The sequence below is a fragment of the Nelumbo lutea genome, chromosome 6 (assembly GCF_056320005.1).
Source record: "Nelumbo lutea isolate HS-2025 chromosome 6, American lotus-T2T, whole genome shotgun sequence".
NCBI classification, from domain to species: domain Eukaryota; kingdom Viridiplantae; phylum Streptophyta; class Magnoliopsida; order Proteales; family Nelumbonaceae; genus Nelumbo; species Nelumbo lutea.
In genome coordinates, this window is record NC_142689.1 from 53,639,188 (window position 1) to 53,652,097 (window position 12,910).

At 38.5% G+C, this 12,910-nt stretch overlaps 1 protein-coding gene across 4 annotated transcripts in view; it reads right to left on the minus strand.

Moving 5' to 3' along the window:
* Positions 1-205: 205 nt before the first annotated feature.
* Positions 206-12,910, minus strand: part of LOC148848927 (abscisic-aldehyde oxidase-like) — a 126,029-nt gene continuing 113,324 nt past the window's right edge. For all 4 annotated transcript variants that reach the window (XM_088951960.1, XM_088951959.1, XM_088951961.1 and 1 more), the window contains 3 exons: positions 10,594-10,692; positions 9,834-10,023; positions 206-764 (listed from right to left, as the gene is read on the minus strand). In XM_088951960.1, coding sequence (XP_088808086.1) covers positions 547-764; positions 9,834-10,023; positions 10,594-10,692 — 507 coding nt within the window. In that variant the 3' untranslated portion in view covers positions 206-546. The remainder of the gene's footprint in view (positions 765-9,833; positions 10,024-10,593; positions 10,693-12,910) is intronic.

Genomic DNA, 12,910 nt, shown 5'->3' on the forward strand with positions numbered 1-12,910 from the left:
ACTTAAGAAATTTTTCAAAAACTAATCTGTTGTATGTCCCAACGTATGTGACTTGACAAAACCAAGAAAAGCAAGGGCTTTGCATTGACGTATATAGGAAGGTATAAACTCTTACAATAGTATATATCTGGTTGAATTTTTACATTATAAACCTATAGGAGTTCAAATGATTATCTTTGTTAATTATTTTATAGGGAAAATAACATTCATTGTGTACGTTTCTCTGTTCATTTATTTATATAAGCAAGGACAAAAAAAATGTCACACTGAATTGTCCTTCAAGAATCAATGGATTCTCAGAGTCTGGTAAATCAGAAAACACTGGTTTTGCCAAGGTTGACAACAAAGCCTTGTATTTGTCACTCTTTTTACATTAAAAGCTTTTCTGTTTCAGGAGATTACCAATACGTAGTCAATTTGGGAGGATGACAAGATACTCGGCGTATATATTTGTTAATTCATGACCATATGCCATAGTATGCCACAAGGACAAAGTTGCAATCTATGGGCTGTTATCCGATATTCCAAGTAAACACACAAGCTAATTTACTGATGAGAAAGCAAGTTCTCTAGATATCTCTCCACGTTGTCAAGCCCACATAGCTCCTTGACAACAGGCATGGTTGCGGGGATGTCAAGCTGAAACATCGAATGAGATCCTTCTAACTTGTGCAAAGAGAAAAGCTCTTTCCGGGCTTCTCTTATTGCTGATCTTGTTGCACAGTGAACGGAAACTGCTAGAAGTAGAGGAGGCTCTCCAGAAGCTGCACAACAGACGCAATCACTATTAATCACAATTAAACAACACTAAGAAATGATCTAAATCATGCATCATTCTGATAGAGAATTGAATTTGGAATCAGAATTGCAATTCGTTGGAATCAGAATCAGAATGGTCTATTCCCCTTCCCCCTACCTGCTTAGTTCAGACAGGAATTGGAATCGGAATCAAAATCAGCTCGAATGGGATTCTCATTCCCAGGGGAGGGGGAGAGAATGACCATTCCTTTAAATGGAGGAATGCAATTCCACCAGAAACGGGAATTGGATTCTATTTCTGCCCAACCAAACGGTTGGATCTGATTCCAGAACCCTATTCCCACAAACCAAATGGACCCTGAGAAATGGCTAACTTTTACATTTAGAGCATCTGTACTTTCGTTCATTTTAATGGTCATAAGTTTTGGGACCATGATCTTTATTTCTTGTTACCGCCTAATGAGGGGTAGTTGTGGCTTTTGGACTCTAATTAGATCGTTGATATAAATACTAATATTTAGCTGATCTTCCACCCATTCCAAGTTTTCTTTTCTTCTTTGGGTTCGTGTTCATTGTTTATGGTAATCAGAGCAATAAAACACAGAAGAACCTGTCCCAATCTCTTCTATCTTGTTCTTGAACTTTTTTATTTTTCCTATTAAAGGTTATTCTTAAGTAAGAAACACATCCTGCAATCTGAAATTTGATCTCTCACAGACTCCAGAGAAAAGAGACAATTCTGCCCTATTTGTCCCTGGACTTCTCCTCCTTCAGCTGCCGCCACTACCTGTTGGAAGATTGGATCTTTGCAGCAACATGAAGTCAATAAAGCAGTTCTTGACAATAGTCTTGCAATAAAGACACTAGGATTCGGTGTTCAAGGTTTCCAGAGGGTTCTTGTGAAGAATCCAGTGTGTAGGACGCACCCTGCTGGTTCCGTTCCATCCACAACTGTGTCATCTTCAACAGGAGCGGATCTTGGTTACTTCTTTGGGCGTGAACACCAACTTTGGGAGATATTATTTCTCCGGATCAGGTATAATCCTTCCTGTTTCCTTTTGGTTCAGATCTGGTTTGTTTATGGTTCAAGGAGGGTCCTTGAATAATGTATTCTAAATTTAGGGAATATGATTCCCAGTTGGAAGAATGTAGGAAATTATTTCTGAAATTCGCTCCCCATTCCGCACCTTTCTTGGCGTCCATTAGATGGACCCTACCATTCTTTCAGTGGTATCAGAGCCACAGGTTCGAATCTTGAACCAAAAGAAAATCAGATCTGACCTTGCGCAGATGAACAAAAAATGTTCTGCCAAGATCTGCGCAGATTGCTTTCCTTTTTTTTTCAAGAAATGGTTTCTTGTTAAGGGCGTTTGATCTGAAATTAATTTTGTTAAATCCTAAAATTTATTTAGAATTGTTCTTTATTTATTTTTGATTTAATGGATTGTTCGAACCTGGAGATCGCAGTGCAGATTTGGCGCAGATAGTCTGCGCACCCTTTTTTCTTCCTTTTATTATTATTCGGTCTGTAAATAATTTTTTTTATTTTTCTAGACTGAATGTATAGGATTTGATCAAGAATGTAATTAATTAATAGAAATAAGATTTCTGTTTTTTATTTATTTTCATGATTAAAGAAGAAGGAAGAAGATGGCGGCGCTGGAGATTTGCAGATGGAGAAATCGCATACTGCGATTTACAGTTTATGAAACTATAACTTTTGTGATTAACCTCTGTTTTGCAGGTGGTACGAACAATCCATATTTTTGATTTGTGATTGTCTAAAATAAAAAATTATTAATTTCAGATCTCTCTTGAATTAATTCTTGAATTGAAAATCAGTTTTGGACCTTTTCGGACTAGATTGGACCAAAATTGTTTGGACCGAATCTGAGATTCGAAGGGGGCCTGTTTTTCAGTCCATATTTCTCACACTGATTATTCCAAATCTGATGTTCAATTATAGGGATTAATTCGGCCCACCTGTAAAGCCCAGTTTTAAAGGGTTAAAACTGCAAAAGCCCATTGTTGTGAGAAAAGCTGTATGGGCCGAACTGCTAACTGCAATTCAGCCCAGACACCTAGTAAACATTAATTGTTAATGCTTTAAGTTTTAAATGGGTCATTCGATGGGCTTTACAGCAGTTAATTGATTGGATCAATTCTTCCTTTACATGTGATGTTTGGATGTATGATGTGCTGCGACCATGGGCCATAAGCACTAGGCCCATGTTAACTCGTTAGTGGCTCTTGCACACACCATGGCTGAATGCACATCATTGCCATGGTGTCCCTTAACTAGTGAAGAGGATCTCGTGACTTACGCAGAAGCTATGTTAGACATAGATTCCCAAAAGTGGGTGGAGGCCATGAGAGCTGAGATGGATTCGATGGAGACCAATGGAGTCTGGACTCTAATAGATCTGCCCTCCGGGGTAAAAGCAATTGGTTGCAAATGGATCTACAAGAGGAAGAAGGGCCCCGATGGCAGGATTGAGACCTACAAAGCTCGCTTGGTGGCGAAATGGTATACTCAGAAAGAAGGCAACGATTATGAGGAAACCTTTTCGCCCGTGGCCATGCTTAAATCCATTAGAATCCTGCTAGCTGTAGCAACATACCATAACTACGAGATTTGGCAAATGGATGTCAAAACCACGTTCCTGAATGGAGATCTTAGTGAAGATATCTACATGAAGCAGCCGCAAGGCTTTATTGCTGCTGGTCAGGAACACATGGTATGTAAACTCAACAGATCCATATATGGACTTAAGTAGGCTTCTAGGAGTTGGAACATCCGTTTTGATTCTGCCGTCAAAACGTTTGACTTTGAGCAGAATCCGGATGAGCCCTGTGTTTACAGGAAGTCCAGTGGGGATAAGATTACTTTTTTAGTATTGTACGTGGACAATATCCTACTCATTGGGAATGATGTAGGATTGTTGACTTCGGTCAAGGTATGGATGTCACAGCAGTTCTCCATGAAAGATGTTGGAGAAGCTTCATACATACTGGGTCTTCGACTCTATAGAGATAGATCGAAGCGGATAATTGGATTATCCCAGGCTGCTTACATTGACAAAATTGTCAAAAGGTACAGCATGGAAAACTCCAAGAAAGGAAATGTTCCTTTCAGACATGGAGTAACTCTCTCCAAGAAGATGTCTCCCAAGACCTCTGAGGAGATTGAGGGCATGAGAGACGCTCTCTATGCCTCAGCCGTAGGGAGCATCATGTATGCCATGCTGTGCACTCGCCCGGACATAGCTCAGGCGGTGAGTGTGGTAAGTAGATTCCAAGCTAACCCAGGGCAGGAGCATTGGACTGCTGTGAAGAACATACTTAAATACTTTCGAAGGACAAAAGAGTTTTGTCTGGTATTCGATGGTAGTTCACTACAAGTTCTGGGGTATACCGATGCCAATTTCCAGTCGGATCCAGATGATAAAAAGTCTACATCTAGGTATGTTTTCACGATAGGATCGTGTGCTGTTTGCTGGAAAAGCAGCAAATAGGGGTCCACTGCAGACTCCACAACCGAGGCCGAGTACATTGCCGCAAGTGAAACTTCCAAGGAAGCCGTGTGGATGAAGAAATTCATACACGAATTGGGAGTGATTCCGTCTAGCACATCACCCATCCCGTTGTTGTGTGACAACAATGGAGCGATTGCTCAGGCTAAAGAGCCTCGGGCCCACTCGAAGTCAAAACACATCGAGAGGAAGTACCATGTACTGCGGGAGATCGTTGGTAGAGGGGATGTCCTAATTCAGAAAGTAGCATCAGCGGATAATGTGGTAGACCCATTGACTAAGCCACTTACACAGAAGGTGTTTGAGAAACACGTGGAAAGTATGGGACTCTGGCTTGTACCAAATTGGACTTAAGTGCAAGTGGGAGTTGTTAGACAGTCTTGTATGCCCTTAGCTTCAATCGGATTTGATGTACTTTTGTTATTTAGTGGAAATAAATTAAAGTGCATGTTTGATTCATGTTGTTTGGTGTAATTCTGTGTAAAACCCTAAAACTGGACACTTATAGAAACTTGTGTTAGTTTTAAATGTTCACAGCCATTGGATAAGTCTGGGGAGATTTATCATGCCAAGGCTGATATTGGTGTGCCATCAAGTGTTGGGATGACTTGTTTCAGCCATCAAGGTAAGACCCAAGGCACATGTAGTATGGGATTGCTTGAACCCTTGAACCGGACCAGATTTCCAGTATTGCCCTAGACCTTGGAGACAGATGGGCAAAACTGGAAAGTTACACCTGACCCCTAGACTCGATTATGACACATCACTAATTGTCGAATCGGGCTGTCTTTGATGTGTCAATTAGTGAGATCCTAAGTGGGGGTCAAAACCTGGACATGTTGGGGCAGTCTGAGAATTCATCTGAGTGAGTGGTCATAGTGACAGGATCAGTCCCTTTGTCGGACAATGTTAATGATCGGGAATGCACTCTCTCTGATGGAAACCAAACTACCGGCAATTGATTTCAATTGTTGGAATTTTGTTTTGTAAAATAATATATATATATATATGTATATGTACGGTTTCAAAAGATTTGCAAAAGGTTTCAATTCCTGGGATCCATGTGAGTAGAGAGTGCGGCACTGTTCCTTGCAGTCGAGAGAGAGGTCTTCTCTTGTCGGGCAGTGCTTGATCATTAAGGGCTGAGAGGTTAACTGTAAGACCATTTAGGATAATACCTGATGGGCTAATCTCGCACCTGCCCACATTCCCTGGATTTTTATAAGATGGCTTGGCCCAGGGACCACTTAATGTAAGTGTTGGGCCCATAGGGTCCATGTGATGGGCTCAAGGGGGTCGCTGAGTCTTTCAGTGAATTCGGATGGGCCTTGTAATAAAGGCTGGGCCGAACCCATGTGGCTGGTGTGTAGATCAATGCTTGGGTCCCACGCCATACAAAGAAGCCCAACTGGGCAGCAGGTTGGAAACTAGTTAAACACTGAACACTTAATGGGCCAAAAGCCCATTTCGAACTGGGCTGATATGATCACCAGTTCATAGGGCGAATCTGAGATTAGTGTTAGTAAAAGGATTGGGTTTTTGACCTTATCCACTCTAAGAGACCAAATTCAAATTAGATTTGAATCTGGTAACCTCCTAATAAGATCAGGAGTTAACTAACTTAATCTGCATATAGGATTAAGATTAACCTCTATCCAAATACTGATTTGGATTGGGATAACTCCCAAAATATTGAGAGGTTTCTTAATCAAGAAGAAAGAGGAGAAAACCCTAGCAGAAATATCAGATTTCGAACTAGGGGGTTTGAGTAAGCAAGAAACACATCATGCAATCTGAGATTTGATCTCTCACAGACTCTAGAGAGAAGAGACAATTCTGCCATCTTCGTCTCTGGACTTCTCCTCCTTCAGCCACCGCCACTACCTGTTGGAAGATTGGATCTTTGCAGCAACAGGAAGTCAAAAAAGCAGTTCTTGACAATAGTCTTGCAAGAAAGACACTAGGATTCGGTGTTCAAGGTTTCCAGAGGGTTCTTGTGAAGAATCCAGTGTGTAGGACGCACCCTACTGGTTTCGTTCCATCCACAGCTGTGTCATCTTCAGCAGGAGCGGATCTTGGTTACTTTTTTGGGCGTGAACACCAACTTTGGGAGATATTATTTCTCCGGATCAGGTATAATCCTTCTTGTTTCCTTTTGGTTCAGATCTGGTTTGTTTATGGTTCAAGTAGGATCCTTGAATAATGTATTCTAAATTTAGGGAATATGATTCCCAGTTGGAAGAAGGTAGGAAATTTTTTCTGAAATTCGCCCCCCATTCAGCACCTTTCTTGGCATCCATTAGATGGATCCTACTATTCTTTCACCTTTAAATGGGGGAATGCAATTCCACCAGAAATGGGAATTGGATTCTATTTCTGCCCAACCAAACGGTTGGATCTGATTCCAGAACCCTATTCCCACAAACCAAATGGACCCTGAGAAATGGCTAACTTTTACATTTAGAGCATCTGTACTTTCGTTCATTTTAATGGTCATAAGTTTTGGGACCATGATCTTCTTTATTTCTTGTTATCGCCTAATGAGGGGTAGTTGTGGCTTTTGGACTCTAATTAGATCGTTGATATAAATACTAATATTTAGCTGATCTTCCACCCATTCTTCCATTCCTCTTTCTTTTCCATGTTTTCTTTTCTTCTTTGGGTTCGTGTTCATTGTTTATGGTAATCAGAGCAATAAAACACAGAAGAATCTGTCCCAATCTCTTCTATCTTGTTCTTGAACTTTTTTATTTTTCCTATTAAAGGTTATTCTTAAGCAACCCTAGAACTGATAATACACAGCTAGAAATCAGTTTCAGGGTTCTACCTTTGTGCAGAAACCAAGAAGCTCGGCTAGTTGTTCTATACCCTACTAGGGTTCATATTAGAGCTTGTAGTCAGCCGACTAGTAGAGAGTGCTGTACTGAGGAGAAAAGTTCAGGTGATTATCTATTGAAGTTCTGTTGCGTAAGAGAAACTCCTCTATAAGTCTGTTCTATTGGCATTTAGGCTGAATTGTTTTCCAAGGGTTGAACAGCTGTGAGTTTTGTGTGTAAGAGAGTAAGATGTCTTCCAGAACTGGAGAAGATACTCCAAGAGACAATAGACCAACTGAGAATCCACTATCCTTGATAGACCTAACCTGGCCGGCCTTCAAATCACTAATGTGAGGTTGGACGTAGGGCTGTTCATGAAATGAATCAAACTGACCAAACTCAAACCGATTTGGTTGGTTTTAAATGTTAATGGTCGGTTTCGGTTCAAGAAAAAATATAACCCAAACAGTTGGATCGGTATTCAGTTTTTAAGTGCTCAAATCGACAAAAAACTGAACAGATCCGTCTTTAAGGTAACAAATTTAAATGATGTCTGGTAACTTACCTATTAAAAGAACTAGCAATGGAACAAGGTTCAGAGTATCGATACGATATGCATATCGGCAGTATCATCTCGGTACTTAGAAATGCCCGAAACTCTTCTTTTTTTAGTTTTTGTTTTCAAATTTTGGTTTTTTGAGACGCTAAAAACAAGCTTTTTTATTAAAAAAGTTGGGGTTTCGAAACACATAAAAACAGGCGTTTTGGAGCATATCATTCTCAAAAGATACAATACAGGGTGTATCGTATACATACTTTAAACCATGCAATGGAAACGTCTTATCGTTAGCGGCATTAGATGTACGGTACAGACGTTAAATCTTGTCCTTTTTACTTTTTAGACTCTTACCTTTAGCCTCTGTTGATGGATTCTAAAGCTCAAAAGTTAAAAGTTCTAATTTCTGTACTGCAGTAGGGATTTTGAGTTACAGCTGCCAGTGACAGTTTTTTCATTTAATTAAAATCAATAGAATATAGGTAATCATATTGACTAACTGACAATCTGAGGATGTCCGTTCAGTTGGGTAAATTATATACAGCCAAACCAAACGTGTACATCCAACAGCCCTAGTTGGACTATTACAACTGGAGGGCATGGTTTATTTTAGACAAGTTATTTATCACTGGATGTGGATTGTTAGGGTATATGAATAGAAAAATCAAGGAGCCAAAGGAGGATTAATCTGAATACATGGTATGGTGTAGAGAAAACACAGCCATAATGTCATGGCTACTATTTTCAACGACTCTGAAGATCTCTACAACAGTCCAACATCTCCCTACAGCCTTAAGGATTTGAGAGAAGATCTCAAATGCATATGGACAGAAAAAATAATGCACATATCGACCAGTCAACCCAAGATTTAGTTGCCTTGAAGCAAGAGGACAGCATGGATTTTCTACACTTGAAGAGCTTCCAAAGGAGTTTGATCATCAACTAGTGATTAATTGGGACAGCATGAGTGATACAAAGAAACATAATAGACATTGATGAAATGATGGCTTTCAAGTTATTAGCAGGCTTAGATCCCACATTAAGAATGCATTTCATAATGGGGATTTACAGGAAGAAGTGTTCATGGATCCTCCTCTTCTCTACGATATGTTGATGATATTTCAAATTTCATTGCCAGACTATATATTTATGATTTAAAATTTTAAAATATTGTTAAAAGCTTTTCTATATTTCATTAAAATTGTCACAAATTTTAAAGTATTTTCCTAAAAGAACCAATGGAGAACTGGGGATTGGAATAATTGGCTTACTATTTTCATATTATTCACTTGCTAAGTCACCATGGTTCAAAAGAAGAATGCATGTAACTAAAAAGGGGTATTGTCAATCTAATCAAAATATATAGTAACAAAAAAGACAACATTCAAAATGGCAAGTGATTGACATATTTAATAAAGAGATCGGTATCAACATATTTAATAAAGAGATGGATAACAGAGAGAGAGAGAGAGAAAGAGAGAGATACCTTTAGAAGTCTGTTAATTTTCTCCTATTTGATTTATATGGTTCTTTTCTATGGTTTTTAAGCCTCAAATGTGCAATTATATTTCTTCTAATGATTCCTTTGAGATTTATTAACTAATTTCATGTTTCTAGAAAACTTCCTGATTTTTTAGATTTTCCAAATATCTTAGTGAAATACAAAAAATAAAAAAATGTCCATTCGTATCAAAATAACAAACCATGATAATAACCAACCAATTAACTTACTTGATTGGATATTTTATATTGAATCATTGAATGGAAATTGGATAATTTATATGAATGGGAATTACTTTTTCATTTGGCATTGCTAGTTGTAGGTTATAGTTTAAGTTCTTGATGACCTCTATTTGTCCATCCGGATTCCTTCAATTCTCACTTGTTATTCATGGAAGGAAAGACCAACAACACACCAATCCCTACAAGAATCTTCCCCCCACCCCCCAACCCCAGTCCCCCAGTTTCTTTCCGTCTAAGACGACTCATTCCACTAATTTTCGCCATTGAACTAAGCCCAATATAATTAAGTGGAAAACAAGGGGAATAGGTAGCTAATTAACTAATGAACAAGTTTAACTGTCCGTTAGAGTTGATCTTCTTTGAAACCTTATAATTAACAGATAGATAAGTTAGTCAAAGAGCATCTAATCATTGTTTAGAATCTACCTTTGGAGGACAGAACACGTTTTTGATGATGTCCACTATTTAGGATCTCAACATTGAATTGTTTTGGGATTGTGTCTATGGTGGGAATCTTGTATGTCCATGTGCCATCTGATACCACCAGCCCATCTGAGTTGCTCAGGTACTCTTCCAGCATGAAAAAGCCAATTCCTTGAACAAAAGCACCTTCAATCTGTGCAAAGATATTTTTGGAATGTGAGGCCCAATATAATAATTTTAGCATTTAAGAGCACCTATTCAATGTCTTTTACCTGGTCAACCTTCTAGAACAAAGGAAGCCCAATAACATAATCTTAACCATTCTACAGGCCTTTTGGACCGCATAGTCTTGGTACTTTATCTCATCAGAGATTAAGTTTCATGGGTACTTGAGATTCAATCAACCCTTCTGATACTAATTTTCCAACACATATGACCGACCAATCAGATTGGTCTGGCCACTAAAACAGTAGTTGAATGGTACAAATCATCCAATCAGGTTAATTCTTCACATAAAAGGTTTAGCAGGACCAAAACAATTGTTAGTTTCACTTCTGGCAAGAGTTTCATAACTGTGATCTGTCAATTGAGCTTTCATTTGATATAGGCTATTTGGACATGCTATGGCATATGGTCATGGACAAATGTATAAGCAAACAAAAGAGCATAAACTTCCAAAGGGTAAGAATTCAAAATAGGAAAAATAGAATATGAACTAAAAAAGTGATGGTACAGTTGCAAATAAGATTGCATTTAAACCAACCTGTCCTAGATCCACAGCGGGGTTCAGGCTTTGTCCACAGTCATATATAATATCAGTTCGTAAAATTGTGGTTCCTCCAGTTAGAAGATCTATCTCCACCTGTGTTGTTCACGGCTTTGGTATGAGTATTCTATGCAATCTAAACAAAGGAAGAATTATTGACATGGCACCCAGAAAATCAACTATATTACCTGGTGAAATAGCTAAGAGATAAAATAAGTGCAGACTATTATTAGCTAGTAGCTGCAATTATAAAATAGAACATTATCAAAGTTATCAAAAAACCAGAAAAGATACCTTGGAGAAGTCAAGGGAGTTTGTAAAACATGGTGTCATCAGTCAATAAACACATGTAAAAGGTGAATTTAGTGATGAATAGTTTCAGAAGAAAGTTTAAATGACTAGGAAGTTGAATAACATCATGCTAATGCTATTATACCAGCTGCAGAAGTTGTGACTTGGTGTCATTATGACTGGTTTAACAGTCTGACAGATAATATGCTGATAATAAATAGAGGAAGTACATGCTAAAGAAAAATTTGACCATTTTTTGAATTAACAACATAATCTCAACAGAAAATCTGGATACTGTTAAAGATAATGTTTGGCTATTGCACTTCTAGTCTGGAGACTGGCTTGTTAACATATTGGTGGATTGTATCTGAGGGATTAGGGTATGTCTTCCCCTAGGATGGCACTATCATATTCAGGTCTGAGCCTCATTAGGAACTGATTTTCTTCTCTCTTTTCAAAGTGTTTCTGAAAGTATTTCACACATTCTGCCAGGTCAGAAGGTTCAATAATAACAAGCTCATATTCAGCCCACAAGTCAAGAAAACCTGAGTAATAATCTTGAATCTTTCTATCTCCTTGAGAGTATGCAAAAATTTCTGATTCAATTTGATATTGCCTTGACATATTAGATTGCTGATACACTTTCTTAAGATAGGAATACATTTCATAAGCAGTCTTCATCCTCCTCATAGGAACAGCAATGTGGGATTCTATAGAACTTAGAATCGAAGAGACATGTTTGCCATTATCCAACTTCCATTGTTGGAAAGCTTTAGTATCTGTTTCAGCTTGTTTAACAACATCCCAATTTAAATACCCATCCAATCCCTTTCCTTCAACATAAAAATCAAAATGAAATTTCCACATCCCATAGTTTGCTCCATTGAGCTTCACCAGAACGACATCTACTCTATCGGAGGCCATTTCAGCAAGAAATAACAGTCCAAACACAGTAATAACAGAAAATATAGGTTTGGCAGTGGCACACTTCAATTCAGAAGATTAGAAAAATAACCCAGCATACAAATTAGGTCCAAGAGTTTCAAAGCAATACCATAAACACCTCCAGAAGCAGAGGACATAAAGTTGACAGCCCAGAAATAGTAAATTTTAGGATTGTCAAATCCAAGAAGGGTTCAAAACTCTCAACCAAGCAGTCTGATATCTGGGCTGATGGAAATACAGAAAGAAAACCCTAGGGTGACACCAAATCTAGGGCTACACAGTGATTGTAACAGCCAATTGAGAGTAGGAGATGACCTGTTAGGCGTCTTTTCCAGAAGAAACACCAGTAGAACTCAGAACTCTTTCCAGACAGATTCGAACCAGACCAGGTAAGGAGATATCGTAATACTTCTCTGGGTGACACTAAATCAAAAGTTTTATGCAGGTCTGATGCTTCAGACAAGAGAACCAACAAAAACCCAAAAGTTGTTTGTGCGGAGATCTAGAACAGAACAGAGTATGATGTTGACTGATCAAAACAGACTACAGAACTTCAAACCAGATGTGGAACTCAAGATTAACCTTCAATCTTGAATAGAAATCATATGCTAAGAGCTGGTACAGAGAACCTGCTCTGATACCATGTCAACAAGATGAACAATAGAAAGTCTAACACCAGATTTCAGGGGTGTCAAGAATGAATTCGACACCCACTACCCAAAGAGCCTTTATAATATTAAAAATATTTACAAGAAAGCCCATATGAGCTTATAGAATTTACAAGAAAACCCTTATGGGCCAAAAGGACTACATGAAAGTTCTTATAGGGCTGATAGAGAAAAAAAGTGTATTAGACTTCTAATAAGAATGGGAATTACAAAAATGTCATCCGTAAGTTACATGCACCAAATAGATTAGAAATAACAAAGAGACAGAAATACCCTTGGTGCTAGACTTTAACACTCCCCCTCAAGATGGAGCACATATCTCATAAGGCTCCAGCTTGTTACAAATATAACAATCCTGGGACTTGTACTCTTGGTGAATAAGTCAGCTAGTTATCTTCTAATCTCACATA